General features: G+C 39.3%; 1 protein-coding gene across 1 annotated transcript in view; it reads right to left on the minus strand.

Annotated features, from left to right (window-relative positions):
* ext1b (exostosin glycosyltransferase 1b) overlaps positions 1-20,949 on the minus strand; it is a 116,716-nt gene that overhangs the window by 33,099 nt on the left and 62,668 nt on the right. Inside the window, exons 2-4 of the mRNA XM_056479428.1 lie at positions 10,075-10,168; positions 8,357-8,464; positions 4,826-4,945 (exon numbers count right to left, since the gene is read on the minus strand). Coding sequence (XP_056335403.1) covers positions 4,826-4,945; positions 8,357-8,464; positions 10,075-10,168 — 322 coding nt within the window. The remainder of the gene's footprint in view (positions 1-4,825; positions 4,946-8,356; positions 8,465-10,074; positions 10,169-20,949) is intronic.

A 20,949-nucleotide genomic window follows, 5' to 3' on the forward strand; every position in this document is an offset into this window, starting at 1 on the left:
ATAAAATGGGTTGTTTTTAATCCATTTTTAACCCAGACTTGTTTCAAACATGGACTGCTGAGATAAAAAGCATAATATATTAATATATCATTAATTGGGAAAACATGACCAAAAGTAGAGTTTATCCATATTTGACGCAAACTTGGGTTACAACAATCCAGCAATTTTAGAGTGTAACTAATTCTAGATTGTCATCCCTAACACACACACAAACAGTAAAAGCAGTAAAACACACAGCAGTGTGAGTGCATTAATGCTTGAGCTATAAACTAAGAAACAATAATAAAAGGCGGCAGTGATTTGTTGGTGCCAATCAGCAGCTCTGGCCTTGAGGTCGGCTCTTGGCAAGAAATCACTGCCATAAAAACACACAAAGAGCGATCGGCTTTTTGTTACCGCCGCTGTTTTTGGTTTATATCGTGCCCCATGGTGTGAAAGCGGCTTGGCTTCATGACAGCCTAATCGTTGGCAACCGGGACGGGTTTTCATGCTAGAGATCGTGTCTTCATTGCTGCATCTTAATACCAGCCTGCAGGCAGTTTTGTAGCACAAATGACAAAAGTCTTGCTGAATTCAGTGAGCGGCATCTGGAGAGCGTTCATCAGCACACAGATATACAGTTGAGGGCAAAATTATTAGCAATCCTATTCTTTCAAATATTTCTTAAGTGATAATTAATGGAGGTGGGAAATTATCACAGTATTTCCTCTAATATTTTTTCTTTCTCTTTATTTGTTTTATATCGGCTAGAATAAAAGCAATTCTTAATTGTTTTTTTTAAAAATGCATTTTAAGGTCAATATTATTAGCCCCCTTAAGCAATATTAGTTTTGGATGGTCTCCAGAACAAACCACTGTTTTACAATGACTTGCCTAATTACCCTAACTTTACCCTAAGTAACCTAGTTAAGCCTGTAAATGTCACTTTAAGCTGAATACTAGTATCTTGAAGAATATCTAGTCTAATATTATGTGCTGTCATCATGACAAAGATTAAAGAAATCAGTTATTAAAACTGTTGTGTTTAGAAATGTGTTGAGAAATCTAAAAGAATTCAAAATGAACAGGACGGCTAATAATTCTGACTATAACTGTACATTTATAACCACTAATAAAATCTCTGACAGATCTCAGCTGGGTAATTAGTTCAGGTGAAGCTATTCTGCATAAATGTTTATAATTAGGATTAATCAGGCGTGTCGATTCTGAATGAACAAACAGAGGAATCTGCACAACAACATCCAAGCGTTCATTAATGAGCTAAAGAAGCGTTCAAGGTGAAGTCTGTAAATAAAAACCAAGAATTATTCAATATTTTAACTACAAAAAATACGATTAAAATAAATAGTGTGCCTGCAAATTGTGGAAATGATATATATTGTTACACTGTAAAGCCTGATAATTTAACTCAAACCATTTAAGCTTATTACACCAAATGGTTTGAGTACTGTAAACTTAAATAAGTTTATTTAATTAAATACATGAGTTGATATAGTCAAACATTTAATGCATTAGTAACACTTTAAGTTCAGTTATCAATTCTGAATGAGTTCAGTTAACCTAAATTAATCAAGTCTAAGCACTGTATGGTTACTGTTTTGTACTTGATGCTTGACTGAAACAAATATTTTATTTAAATAAATTTGACTTAATATACCTTAATTTTATGTCATGTTAGTTTTTGCTTTATGTTCAAATCTGTTTGTGTTTAATAAAATGAGTCCAAACAGTACAGCTACTCAAATAGTTTAAGGAAACCGATCGTGACTGAGTTCAGTCAACTTAAACCATTTGCCGGATTCGATTTTCTCAAAACTGTTTGAGTTGTAAATTTTCGATATATATATATACGTCGTAAAACCTGATAAGTTAAGTTAGCTCAAACCGTTTAAGTTTACACCAAATGGTTTGAGTACTGTAAACTTATATCTATTGAATTATATAAACTCATATTATTTGAGTTGATATCGTCAGACATTTATTGTATTAGTAACTTAAACATTTCAAGTTCAGTTATCAAATCTGTATGAGTTCAGTTAGCTTGAATTAAGTCCAAGCACTGTATGGGTACTGTTTTGTACTTGATGCTTGACTGAAATAAATATTTTATTTAAATAAATTGTCTTTTTTGCATCTTAATATACCTCCTTTTGATGTAACATGTGTGGGTAACGCTGCATTTTTCTCCCCATAGACTTCCATTCATACGCACACGAATGCAGCAGACCAGTTGTGACGTGTTTTGCAGTTCGCTGCGTTGGAAAGTTCAAGCTTGGTGAACTCTGACCTGCGAAATCGCATGACGTGACTGCGTGAGGCCAATCGAAGATCAAAACATGACCTCTCTGGACAGAAATGCAAAATATGGACCAATCGCTCACTTTAATTTCTAATCATCTTGTTTAATCCCGCCCCTTTACATAGCACCGTACAACAGAATTTTGCATGCACAAACTCTAGTGTGAGCGCGGCATTACACATTATTATAGGCACTAATTCTCACTATTAACTAGTTTCTTATTAGCATGCACATTAAGATATTGCCTGTTTATTAGTACTTATAAAGCACATATTCTGCATGATCTACCTCTCTAATCCTAGTTCAAGTACTACCTCAATAACTATTAATAAACAGCAAATTAGGAATTTATCCAGCTCAATTAAGTGTTATTAATTTAATTTAACCTTAAAATAAAGCGTCCAAACATTGATCCAACTCTAAACCAAAAGTGCATGTAAAATGAGTAGAGTCCAGCCTAATTTCGTGTTCATCCTCAGTTTTTTTCGGTCAATAGCCCAGTGAGACAGTGCTGATATTAAGCCGTGCTCTCTCAGCCCACCTGTCATCTTAAAAACACAATCTGAGCGGCTGATGAAAGACGCTACACTCGCTCGCTCTGCTAAAAGTGTGATTGACGACTCAATCTGGCATCCGGACGGCCACAATCCTGCAGACGGATGAAAGCAGATCTGGGATGCGGATGTAATTGCAGCGGCGTTCGACAACTCTCTGTCTGCTGGGGTTAATGACTGTGATTTGTTGATTGTAGACGCTCATGCACTGTATGACACACTGACAAAGCAGGAGGAAAACACCAGGCTCCTACAGGATCTGATGCTTTCAACAGATCTGATTTAAGTAACACTTTAGTTTAAGAAATAACTCTCTCTATTAACCAGTTGCGTAGTTACCTGACTATTTACCTGTCTATTATTTACATTTACTCGTTTAGCAGATGAGAAAAAAGCTGAAAAAGCATCCATCCATCCAACCATCCATCCATCCATCCATCCATCCATCAGTCCATCCATCAGTCCATCCATCTATCCGTCCATCCATCCATCCATCCATCCATCAGTCCATCCATCAGTCCATCCATCCATCAGTCCATCCATCGGTCCATCCATCCATCCATCCATCCATCAGTCCATCTATCGGTCCATCCATCCAACCGTCCATCCATCCATCGGCCCACCCATTAGTCTATCCATCCATCCATCGGTCCATCCACCCATGCCTTCCTACATCGGTCCATCCATCCATCCTTCAACAGATCCATCCATCATCCATCCATTCATCCTTCCACCCATCCATCGGTTCATCCATCTACCTATCAGTCCATCCATCGTCCATCTATCCATCGGTCCATCCATCCATTCTTCCACCCATCAATCGGTCCATCCATCCATCTATCAGTCCATCCATCCATCCACCGGTCCATCCATCCATCCATTGATCGGTCCATCAATCCATCAATCGGTCCATCAATCCATCAATCGGTCCATCAATCCATCTATTGGTCCATCCATTCATCAATCGGTCCATCCATCCATTGGTCCATTCATCCATCTATCCATCGGTCCATCCATCATCCATCCATTCATCCTCCCACACATCCATCAGTTCATACATCTACCTATCAGTCCATCCATCGTCCATCTATCCATCGGTCCATCCATCCATTCTTCCACCCATCCTTCGTCCATCCATCCATCTATCTATTGGTCCATCCATCCATCCATTGATCGGTCCATCAATCCATCTATCGGTCCATCCATTCATCAATCGGTCCATCCATCCATCCATCCATTGGTCCATTCATCCATCTATCCATCGGTCCATCCATCATCCATCCATTCATCCTCCCACCCATCCACCGGTTCATCCATCTACCTATCAGTCCATCCATCGGTCCATCCATCCATTCTTCCACCCATCCATCGGTCCATCCATCCATCTATTGGTCCATCCATCCATCCATCCATCCATCCACCGGTCCATCCATCCATCGATCGGTCCATCAATCCATCAATCGGTCCATCCATTCATCAATCGGTCCATCCATCCATCCTTCCACCCATCCATTGGTCAATCCAGCCATCAGTCCATCCATCCATCCTTCCACTCATCCATCGGTCCATCCATCATTCCACCCATTCCTCCGTCCATCCATCATTGCACCCATCCATCCGTTCATCCGTCTGTCCATCGGTCCATCCATCCATCTACTGATGATCTGTGTGTGTGATCTCTTCTAGAGTGGTGTGTGTGTGTGTGAGTCTGATCTCTTTCATCTAGAAAGGTGTGTGTTTGTTTGATCTCTTCTAGAGTAGTGTGCGAGTGTCTGATCTCTTACTTCTAGAGTGGTGTGTGTGTATGTATGTTTGTGTGTGTGTGTGTGTGTGTGTGTGAGTGTGTGTGTGTGTTTGTGTCTGATCTCTTACTTCTAGAGTGGTGTGTGTTTGTGTGTGTGTGTGTGTGTGTGTGTGTGTGTGTGTGTGTGAGTGTGTGTGTGTGTGTGTGTGTGTGTGTCTGATCTCTTACTTCTAGTGTGGTGAGCACGATCTTCTCCACAGAAGAGAAATAGGCCTCCCAGAGGAACTGCGTCTGCTGTCTGAGGGCCAGGATCTTGTCCTGATGGATGGAGCGAACAGTGGACGGGATCTGAAGGACAGAGAAAGAGAGAGATATCATTATCATGACTACTACAACCATAAAGTCACACCACAATAAGCAAACCAAACCATACTGTTGGTTCATAAATATCAATAATTCACTTAATGGCAAAGCACAGTACATATTGAGCATCATCATCATCATCATCATCATCACTATAATAACTCATTAATATAAAAAATAAACTCAGCAATGAAACATTTTCCCTTAAGAAAGCCGAACATTCTAAACCCCATTTCCACAGTTCAGGGAACAATAATGGAGAAACTTTCTCAGAGAAAGACCTTAATGGCACATTTATTGAAAAGTGAGCCCAGGTGGGAAGTTTAACAAATGCAATGTGCAGTTTTGTGTATAATTATGATCAACGCTTAGCAAGCCTGAAATATTCACTAATTCAGCTCCTTTACTCTCCTTAAAAACACCTACAAAAGGTAAAAAGATCAAGTGATTATTGTAATCTTTTGACCGGGATTCTACCTGCTTAAAAAATAAAGGAACCACTAAAATAACATCCTAGATCTAAATGAATTAAATTCATTCATTCATTTTCCTTTCGGCTTAATCCCATATTTATCAGGGGTCGCCACAGTGGAATGAACCGCCAACTATTCCAGCATGCCCTTCCAGCCACATGGGTTTTTGAAAATGAGAATGAAAGTGAAAGAAAGTGAATGAAAACCTCCAGCTGAGGTCTAAATCTGAAAGTGCACTGTGTTTAAAACTATCGATTCTTTAGCTAAATAGTTGACTCTGAGTCGAATAAATGAATCATGCTGGATTCGAATCTTTTGCTTGAACGCATCAACATTGATACGGTACATCACCAAATATGAAGTGCCGTTTCTGGTAAAAACGTGAAGGCGCCTTTCACTTTAGACAGCGGATGATCACTGACAGATGGAGATTCGGCTGTGGGGAATAAACCGGTAAATTTCATTTTCACAACAATACCACAGTATGGCAACAGGGGGCGCCAGCACCTATTAAGGGGGGCGTGAGACATTAAGGCGTGCGCTCGAGTAAATTATGATGACAATTTTTATGTGTTCACTAGAGGAAATATGATTAACTTTAGCTCCACAGCTAACTATCAGGCACCTTAATGCTGAAGTAAAATATATACAAATATAATGGAATGAATGAAAGTCAAACGGGTGAGCCGAAAAAAGTGCCCTTCTGAATCAAATCAGCAGGATGCCCATCTGGATCTCTCACTTACTTTGAAGACACTACTGACTATGTTTACAGTTATTCACCTTAATAAGACAATAGAATTAAGCTGTTACGTGAAGTGTTTTTGAATGTTGCGTCAGCAGGCTATTCACGTTTCCTGCGGAGGCTCATGTAATTTTGGTTCGTTTCATCTTTCATTTCTCGACTTCACTGCAGTTCGTTTCAAGTTTCACATTCACGTCCCCATGACAAACTGGGGTATTAGACGCGAATATAAAGTAAGGACTGGTGGAAGAGTGTTGTTTTATTGGAAAGCTGAATGAAAAAAAAACCTCAGCATTTCGTGATGTGTGTGTGTGTGGTCCTTTACTGACAGCTGTGTGTGTGGATCTAGTCACAAAATGTGCGAAAAGTCCTACATGATGGTAATAGTTTGATTGCGGTGTTTACGTCAATAATACCACTAATATTGTAATAGTCTTTCGTAAAGCGCAGCTGACGTTTAATGTATAGTAAATTGAACCAGGGGCATTGCTAGACATCAAGCTTTACTGGGGCACACACCCCCTATATATATATAATATTTTTTTCATTATAAATAAAAGTATTGTTGTTATTATACAATTATTATTCTAAATAATCTTAAATGTAACTGGAAAATGTTAAGACATAACTGGAGTTGTGAGTATATGAATATTAATTTAATTTGAATGAAATTTTATAGACCATTCAATAGAATACAACAAAGATGCTTTACTAATAATAATAATAATAATAATAATAATAATAATAATAATAATAATAATAGATTTATTTAAAACGCACTTTTCTAAAACCCAAAGCGCTTACCAAAAATAAAAACAACAAAGCACAGTAAAACAATAAAAAATACAAAAAACACAGTAAGAATAAAGGAGATATCACAAATTAAAAACCGTCCTAAAAAGAGGAGTTTTAAGCAGCTTCTTAAAACAGTCCAGGGAACCAGAAATCCTAATGTTAGTTACAGTTTGGGTGCACGGAAACAGAACACCCTACCTGCCATGCCGCTGAGTTTTATAGAATTATTTGTTCTCTTAGACTTGACACATGGCAGAGAATTAGGTTAAGTCTTTACCTCCCTGACTCCTCATCGGTCCTTTTTGCTTCATACAAGAGGCATGCTTAGTAAGATCACCATCATATTGCTTAAACTTTAGTTTTGTCAACTTGCAAATTAAAAAAAAAGGTTGTTACGCTGGATTTACAACGCATGAGCAGCAATGTTTTTTTTTGGCGTGCATGTTAACTACCGGGACTCGTACCAGGAGAAGAGCAGCGTGTGCGAGAGGCTCGTGGGTTCTTTGCTCACACATGTAGATGCGTCAATCTGCTTTTTGATTAAACTACACTGCTTTCATCAGCGTTGGTTCGGTTGCACATAGAGGATAACGTCTTTATTTCAGAATTACCACTCTTAATAAATAAACTTGCATATGAAGTAAATCATATCTCACGTGCTCCAGTAAATAGGGTCTAGCGACACCCCTGAATCAGACTCATTCAAAGTAGCGCCGCTACGCAAACAAACAATATAAAATGCATGCTACACCTTCGACTGTATGTTTGTATGTGTGTTTTCTTTTTCTTATAATGCAGTTGAGATTTTGAGGTAAGGGTAGTTTTCATTTGTCTTTCACTGACAGTCAGACAGACTCATCCAGTTCATCAAACTCCATCTTTTAAAATTGAAATCAAAAGCAGCATGTCTCCTCATAAAGCTGGTGTATCAGCGTGCTGCTACATTGAAAACACATGATTCGATTCGCGCCTTCTGATTGGTTCTCAGGATATAGCGTTTAGCGGCTTTTGCCAACAAACTGTTATTTCTGAATGAGCTTACCCTGGGGTTCAGATGATCAGAAGCAAATCTATATGTTAAAAATGTACTACGTGCCTAAAGCATCCACTCAGTGTCATTAGCTCATGATTAGCTTCTGCATCTGAACACTTCATATGAGTGTTTGTGCACTTGTTAGCGCTTATTATTTTTCAGTTTTAAGCTCATGCCCGCACAGGCCCACACCATCACAATCTAATCTGAACACTGAATTGATTCAGAATCATGAAGCACCCATCCCTAAACCCAAACTGCCTCTAACTAAGATGATTTCCTCCTCACTGGCTGGTTTGGTAGAGCAGATACTGTGGTAAATCTGTGCTACACATTGGTGATGTTCAGACCTGCAGCAGGAGCCTCTCGTCTCCGATCACAGCAGCAGTGTTCCAGTCGATGACCTCTGAGAAGGGGAGCTCCCAACCGTTACTCAGCATCACCGGCACACAGGCCGCCTACACACACACACAGACAGACAAAAAGTCACACAGTGAGTCATAAGGCAGTGTTTTCATTACAGGACAGTGCGCGCACACACACGCAAGCACACAGGCAGACAGGCAAATATGACGCAGAACAAACACAATGGGTCGCATATTAAATCACTTCCACTGAATGCCAGAAGAGCCATTAGCCTCGTTACCAATACTGACGTGAGGCCCTCAGATGCCTACATATCACACACACACACCTTAAACACAAAGAACTATGTAAGCTTGGGAAAACAACGGAGAGAGCCAACAGGCACACACATACATGTAAAAACATGCATGTACACAAGCACACACAAAGTCTCACACACACACACACACACGCTTTCTCACGCACGCACACAAAGGATGGAGGAAAGAATGGAGGAAGCAAGTAAGTAAGCAACCAATCAATTAAGGAAGGAAGGGATGAAGTAAGGAAGTGAGTAAATAAGCAAGCAAGCAAGCAAGGAAGGAAGGAAGTAAGCAAGCAAGCAGGTAAGGAAGGAAGCAAGCAAGAAAGCAAGTAAGTAAGTAAGGAGGGAAGGAAGTAAGGAACGAAGCAGGCAAGCAAGCAAGGAAGGAAGGAAGGAAGTAAGGAAGGAAAGAAGGAAGGAAGGAAGGAAGGAACGAAGCAAGCAAGCAAGCAAGGAAGTAAGGAAGGAAGGAAGGAAGGAAAGATTGAAGGAAGTAAGGAAGGAAAGAAGGAAGGAAGCAAGTTACTAAGTAGGGAAGGAACGAAGCAAGCAAGGAAGGAAGGAAAGAAGGAAGGAAGGAAGTAAGGAAGGAAAGATTGAAGGAAGTAAGGAAGGAAAGAAGGAAGGAAGCAAGTAAGTAAGTAGGGAAGGAAGGAAGGAACGAAGCAAGCAAGCAAAGAAGGAAAGAAGGAAGGAAGGAAGGAAGGAAGGAAGGAAGGAAGGAAGGAAGGAAGGAAGGAAGGAAGGAAGGAAGGAAGGAAGGAAGGAAGGAAGGAAAGGAACGAAGCAAGCAAGCAAGGAAGTAAGGAAGGAAAGAAGGAAGGAAGGAAGCAAGGAAGGAAGAAAGCAAGCAAGCAAGCAAGGAAGGAGGGAAGGAAGTAAGGAACGAAGCAGGCAAGCAAGGAAGGAAGGAAAGATGGAAGGAAGGAAGGAAGGAAAGATGGAAGGACGTAAGGAAGGAAAGAAGGAAGGAAGCAAGTAAGTAAGTAAGTAGGGAAGGAACGAAGGAACGAAGCAAGCAAGCAAAGAAGGAAAGAAGGAAGGAAGGAATGAAGCAAGGAAGGAAGCAAGCAAACAAGCACAGACGCAAGCAAGGAAGGAAGCAAGCAAGGAAGGAAGGAAGGTAGGAAGGAAGCAAGGAAGCAAGGAAGGAAGGAAGGAAGCAAGCAAGCAAGCAAGCAAGCAAGCAAGGACGCAAGCAAACAAGCAAGGAAAGGAAAGGAAAGGGGGGAAAGGGGACAGAAGGAAGGACATATAACAAGAAGGAAGGAAGGAAGGAAGGAAGGAAGGAAGGAAGGAAGGAAGTATACTGGGAAAGATTTTGAGGAAGGAAGCAGAAAATGAAATGAAAACACAGACAGAAAACATGAAGACAAGAAGAAATCAATCAGAGCTGACCTGCAGAGCCTCCAGGAAGCGGAAGGATCCCAGGCGTCGTCCTCGAGGAACCAGACAGAAGGTAGAGTTGTGCAGCATTTCACGGTAGTCGTACCTGCAGAGAGAGAGAGAGAGAGAGAGAAACATAAAAACAATGTATTTGAACAATCAGTGCGCAATTAAAATAGGAAATAAGCGAACAGAATTCTTCACTCAGGGGCGAGCTGTGAGACAGGGCTGTCCACCGTCATCAACCCTCTTCAATAATTACATCAATCAATTGGCATTGCTCTTAGAACAAGCAGATACGCAGGGTCTCACACTATACGACTCCAGTGTAAAAGTTCCTGCTGTTTGCAGATTATCTGGTGCTGCTGTCGCCAACAGAAGAGGGTCTATAGCAGCAGCTGGATACCCTGCACAGCTTCTGTCAGACCTGGGCCCTGACCGTTAACCCAAAGAAAACCAAAACCCTAATGTTCCAGGAAAAACCCAGATGTCAGGGAAAGAAACACAGCTTCACCCTTGGTATGACAAAAATTGAAGCTGCCACAAGCTACACATACCTTGGGTTGAAAATAAGTGCTAATGGAAGACTAAATCTGGCTGAGAATGAACTGAAAGAGAAAGCAAGAAGGGTCTTTTACACCATTAAAGAAATCAACACAATTAGAAATTCCAGTTCAAATCTGGCTCAAAATCTTCCAGCCAGTGATTGAACCTGTAGTGCTATACAGGAGGGAAGTGTGGGGTCCTCTCCTCGGTCATGAGTTTGATAAGTGGGATAAGAATCCAATAGAAAAGCCTACATGCAGAGTTCTGTAGGAGCATCCTCAGGGTACTGAGGAACACACCCAGCAATGCATGTAGGGCAGAATTACACCAGTATCCTCTACTCATGCGCATTGAGAAACCAGCCATCAAATTCTGGAAACACACAAAAATGAGTGACCCCAACTCTTACCATCTTAAAGCCCTCAAAAACCAAGAGATGGACACTGACAAAAAGGTGTTCTGAGTGGTTGCCAGATGGTTGCTTAGGCGTTGCGTGGGTGATCTGAGTGGCTACTAAGGCGTTGCTAGATAGTTGCTAGGGTGTTCCAAGTCATTACTAAGGCGTTGTTAGACCATTGCTAAGGTGTTCTGGGTGGTTGCTAGGGTGTTCTAGGTGGTTACTGAGGTGTTACTAGGCGGTTGCTAAGGTGTTCTGAGTGGTTGCTAACATAAATTTCCATGTTTCTAGCATAAATTAGCATGTTGTTCGCATTGAATATAAGTTAGCATGTCACTAGCATGTTTCTAGTATAAACTAGCATGCTGTTAGCATGAATTTAGTATGAATTAGCATGTTTGCTGGTATGATTAGTATGTTTGTTAGTATGTATTAGCATATTGCTAGTATGCTTATAGTATGAACTAGCATGTTGCTAGTATGTTTATAGCATGAATTAGCATGTCGCTAGTATGTCATTAGTATGTTTCTGGTATGGAGTAGTGTATTGTGTAGTGGATTGGTATGTTATTAGTATGTCCAATGTAAAGTCAATGGCAGATTTTTTTTACAATGGAAGTTTATGGAACAGTTGCTAGGGTGCCGTATGTGGTTGCTAGGGTGTGGCTAGTAAGTTAAATGGTCATCAGTGTTTGGCAGGTTGGTAGTCTAAAATTAAATGAGCGTAACCTTAAGTCTCTATGATAGTTTGTCAGAAAGTTATGATTTTCTCAAGTCATCATAAAGATGATATTAAATAATATTTTATTTACATTTTAATTATTATAATTTTGTTTTTCTAATTAATATTATTATTATTATTTTATTTCTTTTTTTTTTACTACTACTATCTATTGTGAGTATTGTTTTTTTATTATATATGTATGTCACTTTTTGTAAACTATTAATATTTTGGCAATACATTTGTAATGACAATAAAGCAACTATTGAATTGAACAGAGAGAAAGAGAGAGAGATGAGTGACACAAACACACTCTGTGACTGTGTGTCAATTCTCCATCAGCACCTACACTACAGTCTCCAGTGAACAGCACAGAATGATCAGATGTGCAGGATGAGGCCGTGACACCTGCCCACTTTACTTACACGCACGCACACGCACACGCACACACACACACACACACACACGCGCACACACACACACACACACACACACACACACACACACACACACACCCTTGTCTATCAAATCCTATTTTCTGATTTGAATGATTGATCTCAATGCATAGCTCTTCCATTGTTTGTGGAAATTGAGGGAACTAACATTAGCAAACAACACTGATGATTCACCAATGAGAACAGCTGAGAGAAGAGTAAAATAGCTGTCCACACACGCTCGTTTCCACTGAATGAAAAATTATATGTGATGTGGGATTAGAAAAATCACTGAGAACACTGTAATCTTCTCCTTTACTCAACAACAGCTTCAACAAAATCAGAAAACCTTCAGCATTTGGCCATTCAGTTACACAATATGTAGAGCTGAATCTCTTCTAAACAGTGCAGGGTTTTCAAAACAATACTCTTATTATCTCTGTGAAAAGTCAAACAAACTTCAATGTGTGCATGAGACGCTGCAACATCCACAAGACCAACAGTCAGAGTACAGGTTTAGCTGGAAATCGAGCAGTGTAGTGGAATGATGTCGCGCTTGCGTGATGCTGACTGGCTGAAAGCTGCTGTTATAGTTCGATTGTACAGACCGCTTCCTGTAAATAAAAGCCTATATAGTGCTGCACATCTTGCTTAAGAACTATTTATTTAGTCTTATTTTATATGAACGTATACACCAAGTTTCAGCCTGGTTTGTTCAGTCTCCGCTGTCATCTGTCTTACATCATTCATGAGTAATTAAGCGAGTCATGTGCTTCTCATTTCCAGCATGCTGACCGCTGCATGTGACTGACCTTACAACGGAACTTTCTCCAACCAGACGGTTAATAAGCAGACAGTAACTACAACTGCACTAAGGGCATTAAACAGCTTAAACCAGCCTACGCAGGTTGACCAGCCTGGTTTTAAAGGGGTTTTGGCTATTTCCAGGCTGGTTTTTAGCCATTTCCAGCTTTGTCAGGCTGGAAAAGGACCAGCTAAAATCAACTTGACCAGCCTGGTTCAACCTGGACATAGATGGTTTTGGTTGGGCTCCCAGCCTGGCTAGACTGGTCAAGCTGGTTTCAGCTGGTCATCTCCCAGCCTGACCAGACAAAGTTGGAAATTGCTAGAAATCAGCCTGGAAATTGCCAAAACCCATCTAAAACCAGGCTGGTCGACCAGCTAGAGTCACTAGGCATGATTGCCTTGAACAGTGCACTCATTAGGCATGGGAGGATAACCGTTTTCATGGTATACCGCGGTTTGGAAAAGTTTTAAAACCACCAAAATGTTCTGTAATACCGTTCCTAAAGTACATGTAAGAGTTTTTATTTACTTTTTTTTCAGGACAACAGTATCTCCAGCAGATAAAATATTCAAAGACGCCCTTTATATTGTGAAGAAATCAGTGTTTTAGAAACTAATGAAGACAGCAGAAGTTAAAGATTCATACTGACATGTTTACTGCTGCATAATATTATAAATCTTTCAAAAAATTAAATATATTGTGCTCAAAGGGGGAAAAGTTTGAGTTTTTTACCCAGAGATTTTAAAGAGACTATATTTTAGAGGAGTGAGCACAATATCGGGAAACAGTGATATTTTTATCTAAGGTTACTATACCGTCAGAATTTTATATCGGCCGCTTGCATGATCAATAATGCGACTGATCAGTTTAACAGAAGAGACGTGCTCTCGCTCAGCACAGTGCACATTCCTTTAGTTATATGGTTTTGTTTAATGTTTTGTCGTTTGGGATGCAGTGAGACATATTTAGCTGAACAGATCAGCCACTTTGATGCTCATAAATATCATTAATTCCTCGTGCTGCAGGTATTAGGAGGTTTGCTGAAGGCATCTGCTGATGTACAGTGAGGGGTTTACATCTTTAATAAACTGACAGTTTGCGTTCATTAAACGGTAAGAATGATTAATAAATCTACATCAAACAGTCTCTGTAAAGCGACGTCGCGTCTTCAGTTTTCCACTCACACTACAAGTGTACAAGTGTCCAGAGGAGCTGCGCTCTGGCTCACTTCTTCCAAAGAGGATCCATGCCTGGGTCTGATTTGGAGCACTCACACTTGTCAACTGAACAGGGAAATGCGCCCGGGCATGGTTCAGATACCATAGTGTGAGTGCACCCTAATTTCAGTTCAACCAAACTCTAAACTCTGTCATCATTTATCTTTTCCTTCCTTTCTTTTGTTCAACACTTAAGCGGAGAGTTCACCCAAAAACACTAATGTCTTCACTTGCTCAGCTTTTATTCATTTCAAACCTTCACGAGTTTCTTTCTTCCGCTGAACACAAAAGAAGATGCTTTGAAGAATGTTGGAAACCTGTATCCCTTGACCTCCACAGTATCAGTATTTCTACAGAAGTAAATGGTTACAGGTTTTCAGCAAAATATCCTCTTTAGTAGAGCTAAACTCAAGTGTTTAGATTACAGGGGTGGGCAAACTCGGTCCAGGAGGGCCGGTGTCCTGCAGAGTTTAGCTCCAAATTTAATCACACACACACACACACCTGTTTATAGATTTTTAGTTATCCTGAAGACACTGATTAGCATGTTCAGGTGTGTTTGATTAGTGTTGCAGCTAAACTATGCAGGACACCGGCCCTCCAGGACCGAGTTTGCCCACCCCTGATTTAGAACCACTTAATAGTGAGCAGATTAAAGGTGTTGGGTGAACTATCCCTTTAAGATGAAGATATTTTGAGGAAAGCTGAAAACCTGTAGGGTGGCACAGTGGTTAACACTGTCGCCTCACAGCAAGAAGGTCACTGGTTCGAGTCTTGGCTGGGCCTGTTGGCATTTCTGTGTGGAGTTTGCATGTTCTTCCTGTGTTTGCATGGGTTTCCTCCTGGTGCTCCGGTTTCCCCCACAGTCCAAACACATGCACTATAGGGGAACTGATGAACTAAATTGGCTGTAGTGTATGAGGGGATGTGTGTGAATGAGTGTGTATGGGTGTTTCCCAGTACTGGGTTGCGGCTGGAAGGGCATCCGCTGTGTAAAACATATGCTGCAATAGTTGGTGGTTCATTCCACTGTGGCGACTTCTGATAAATAGAGACTAAGCCGAAGGAAAATGAATGAAAACCTGTAACCATTTACTTCCATTGTAGGAAAAACAAATGCCATTAAATCAAATGGTGGTTTGCAACATTCTTTAAAATCTCTTCTTTTGTGTTTATAAGAAGAAACTCAAAGTTTAAGAGACAAAAGAAGAGTAAATAATGGGCATATGTTCAAAAAAAGTCAATGAACACAGGTTTGCAACATTCCTCAAAATATCTCCTTTAGTGTTTAACCGAAGAAAGAAACTCAAAGATTAAGAGATAAAGATCAGTACATCTTTTGGGTATATGTTCATGAAAGTCAATAAACACAGGTTTTCAACATTCTTCAAAATATCTCCATTTGTGATTATTAGAATAAATAAGCTCAAAGATTAAGAGATAAAAAACAGTAAAATATGGGTATATGTTCAAGAAAATCAATGAACAGGTTTGCAACATTCTTCAAAATATCTCCTTTTGTGTTTATCAGAAGAAACTCAAAGTTTAGAGATAAAGAACTCACATTTTTGGGTATATTTTCAATTTTGGGTGAACTATGCCTTTGAATATATCGAAAATAATTGATTAATCGTATAGTATATATTTCTTATGCATATTTAATACCCACACACACACCCCCACAGTAAAAACAAAACTATACAGAACAGTTCTGCTTGGATATTGAATTAGAGGATTACTCTGCCCAGCTCTAGTCAAGTCAAATTCAGCATCAACCCTTGGAAATAAGAGAGATGATCTACTTTCTTCCCCTGTCAGAGTGTCAGGGATCTCTCCACTCGGCCTCGCTCACACAGATGGCTTCCTGTCCTCTCATCTGCGCAAGCAAACACACGCCAAAGAGGTCTGGAGGTTAAAGGAGCGGCCGGTTATTTATCAGGCCGAGAATCATTCATCATTTACTGTGAGCATGTAAGGTGAAGGTTGTGTGACGCCGCTGCTGTGTGACTTTATCAGCGCAGGGATGATGATGATGAGGATGATGATCTGCTGACTCCAGAACAGCTGCAGCGTTTGCCTCCTCAGCTCAATGCTACATGCTGACTCACAATACTGCTTCAAATGCCAGGCTACACACACACACACAATCAGAGAGAGATGCACACACAGAGAAACAGACAAACAAGCATGCACATACACACAAAACCCAAACATGTGCACAACACATACAAAACACACACACAAACAAATCACACATGCATTGACACACACACGCACACATTAACACAACACACACTAAGCACATATATACACATGCATGTGCACACCAGAAGACAGACACACAAACAACACACACAGAGATATGCGCACACACGCACAAACAAAACATGCATTCGCACACACTTGCATAACAAACACAGAAACATGCACACACAGACACAACACACACAGATATGCACACACATACAACACAAACGCACACACACTCTCAACACAGACATGCATTCATTCAAACAAAGAATGCACGCACATAACACGTGCACACACACACACACACACACACACAAAACATACATGCACACGTGCACATAAACAGAATGCATGCACACACACATATATATATATATGACAATAAACAAAACACATATGCACACACACACACACACACACACACACACACACACACACACACACACGCACACACACATACATACAAAGAATGCATGTACACACTCACAAAACACACAGACATGCACACAAACAACACGCACACACATGACAATAAACAAAACATACATGAGCGCGTGCACACACGACTGCATACAAACGAAGAATGCCTACACACACAACACACATATGCGCACACACATGCATATACAAAGAAACACACACACACTGAAATTCATACACACAGACACACACCAGACATGATTGCATTCAAATGAAGAATGCATGCACACACACAGTAATGCTTAAACACAAACATGCACACACACAACACACACATATGTGCACACGCATATGACAATAAACTAAACACACACACACACACACACACTCATAACACAGAAATGATTGCATACAAAAAGAATGCATGCACACACACACACACACACAGATATGCACACACATGACAACAAACACATACATTCACGACACACAAAACACACACATGACGAACGAAGAATGCATGCACACACACTCACATGACAACACACAATATGCACACACTCATCACACACAGACATACACACACAAAAAACATGCGCACAGAACACACGTTCACATGACAAACAAAACACATACATGCACACACACACACATACAAATGAAGAATGCATGCACACACATATGACAAACAAAACATACATGAGCACACACACAATCATGCAAGCACACGCGCACACACACTCACATGACACACAACATACAAACATGCACACACAAACACACACACACATACGACAACCAACAAAACATGCGCACACACGCAACACACAAATGCGTGCACACGCACACACACACACTCACATGACACACACTCACAAAACACATATGCACACACATGCACACACATACACACACACACACACACACACACACACACACACACACACACACACACACACAGACAGACATGATTGCATACAAACAAAGAATGCACGCACAAACAAACACGCACGTGCACACACTCACATGAGACAACACACAAACAAAACACACACACACACACACACACACACACACACACACACACACACACACACTGAGTGATGCCGAAGCACAGAGGTCATACTGTCGCAAAGTGAGCAAACAAGGCATGAGTGTGAGCACACACACACACTCACACTCACACACTCACACACACACACACACACACACACACACACACACACACACACACACACACACACACACACACACACACACACAGCTGTCTGGATATGAGTCTGCTCCAGTGTTAATGTGCTGGAATATGAATGAGTCTGGAGGCCGAGCGAGCGCCGCCGCCGCTGCTGACGCTTCACCCAGATTATCTACCTGAGGAGCAATATCACAGCGTCTGCAAACACTGACACTCACTCGCTGTGTGACGCCAGCCAGAGCACACACTTCACACACACACTCTTCCAGACGCTCTACAGGACTCAAACGCCCAAAGCAACATCAGTTCCTGTTTTATTAGATATTAAATTATGCAGGTTTCTTATTAGGTGTGTTAAAAGTAATAGATAGAGATTTATTGTAATGTGTACTATCAAAATGTGTAGGCATTAAGAATAACACAACACCAGAATGATGGATGGATACATCAGATACATAATGATAGACAAATAGATAGAGAGACACACAGATCTATAATACGAGCAATTGTACAACCACCAAAACATTAGCTGGAATGATAGACACACAGACGGACATAATGATAGACAGATGAAACAATAGAAAGGACAAACGATAGACAGACGCATAGGATGACGACGAGAACAATACGACAAAACTATATATAGATTGAAAGATAGAGTGATGGAACGACAGAGAATAATGGACAAAGAGATAGAATGATGGAACAGAAGACAGATAATACAACAGATAAATAGACATAGAAAAAACAAATAGAATGATACAGTAGATAGAATGATAAATAGAGAGAGATAGAATGATATAGACAGAGCGATAGATATATAGAATGATAAATAGAGAGATAGAATGATATAGACAGAGCGATAGATATATAGAATGATAAATAGAGAGATAGAATGATATAGACAGAGCGATAGATATATAGAATGATAAATAGAGAGATAGAATGATATAGACAGAGCGATAGATATATAGAATGATAAATAGAGAGAGATAGAATGATATAGACAGAGCGATAGATATATATAGAATGATAAATAGAGAGAATAGAATGATATAGACAGACGCGATAGATATATAGCAATGATAAATAGAGAGAGATAGAAATGATATAGACAGAGCGATAGATATATAGAATGATAATAGAGAGATAGAAGGATATAGACAGAGCGATAGATATATAGAATGATAAATAGAGAGAGATAGAATGATATAGACAGAGCGATAGATATATAGAATGATAAATAGAGAGATAGAATGATATAGACAGAGCGATAAATATATAGAATGATAAATAGAGAGATAGAATGATATAGACAGAGCGATAGATATATAGAATGATAAATAGAGAGAGATAGAATGATATAGACAGAGCGATAGATATATAGAATGATAAATAGAGAGAGAGAATGAATAAGACAGAGCGATAGATATATAGAATGATAAATAGAGAGAGATAGAATGATATAGAGACAGAGCGATAGATATATAGAATGATATAGAGAGAGAGATAGAATGATATAGACAGAGCGATAGATATATAGAATGATAAATAGAGAGATAGAATGATATAGACAGAGCGATAGATATATAGAATGATAAATAGAGAGATAGAATGATATAGACAGAGCGATAGATATATAGAATGATAAATAGAGAGAGATAGAATGATATAGACAGAGCGATAGATATATAGAATGATAAATAGAGAGATAGAATGATATAGACAGAGCGATAGATATATAGATGATAATAGAGAGATAGAATGATATAGACAGAGCGATAGATATATAGAATGATAAATAGAGAGAGATAGAATGATATAGACAGAGCGATAGATATATAGAATGATAAATAGAGAGATAGAATGATATAGACAGAGCGATAGATATATAGAATGATAAATAGAGAGATAGAATGATATAGACAGAGCGATAGATATATAGAATGATAAATAGAGAGAGATAGAATGATATAGACAGAGCGATAGATATATAGAATGATAAATAGAGAGATAGAATGATATAGACAGAGCGATAGATATATAGAATGATAAATAGAGAGATAGAATGATATAGACAGAGCGATAGATATATAGAATGATAAATAGAGAGATAGAATGATATAGACAGAGCGATAGATATATAGAATGATAAATAGAGAGAGATAGAATGATATAGACAGAGCGATAGATATATAGAATGATAAATAGAGAGATAGAATGATATAGACAGAGCGATAGATATATAGAATGATAAATAGAGAGATAGAATGAATATAGACAGAGCGATAGATATATAGAATGATAAATAGAGAGAGATAGAATGATATAGACAGAGCGATAGATATATAGAATGATAAATAGAGAGATAGAATGATAATAGACAGAGCGATAGATATATAGAATGATAAATAGAGAGAGATAGAATGATAATAGACAGAGCGATAGATATATAGAATGATAATAGAGAGATAGAATGATATAGACAGAGCGATAGATATATAGAATGATAAATAGAGAGATAGAATGATATAGACAGAGCGATAGATATATAGAATGATAAATAGAGAGATAGAATGATATAGACAGAGCGATAGATATATAGAATGATAAATAGAGAGATAGAATGATATAGACAGAGCGATAGATATATAGAATGATAAATAGAGAGAGATAGAATGATATAGACAGAGCGATAGATATATAGAATGATAAATAGAGAGAGATAGAATGATATAGACAGAGCGATAGATATATAGAATGATAAATAGAGAGAGATAGAATGATATAGACAGAGCGATAGATATATAGAATGATAAATAGAGAGATAGAATGATATAGACAGAGCGATAGATATATAGAATGATAAATAGAGAGAGATAGAATGATAATAGACAGA

This window comes from Danio aesculapii, chromosome 19 (genome assembly GCF_903798145.1).
Source record: "Danio aesculapii chromosome 19, fDanAes4.1, whole genome shotgun sequence".
NCBI classification, from domain to species: domain Eukaryota; kingdom Metazoa; phylum Chordata; class Actinopteri; order Cypriniformes; family Danionidae; genus Danio; species Danio aesculapii.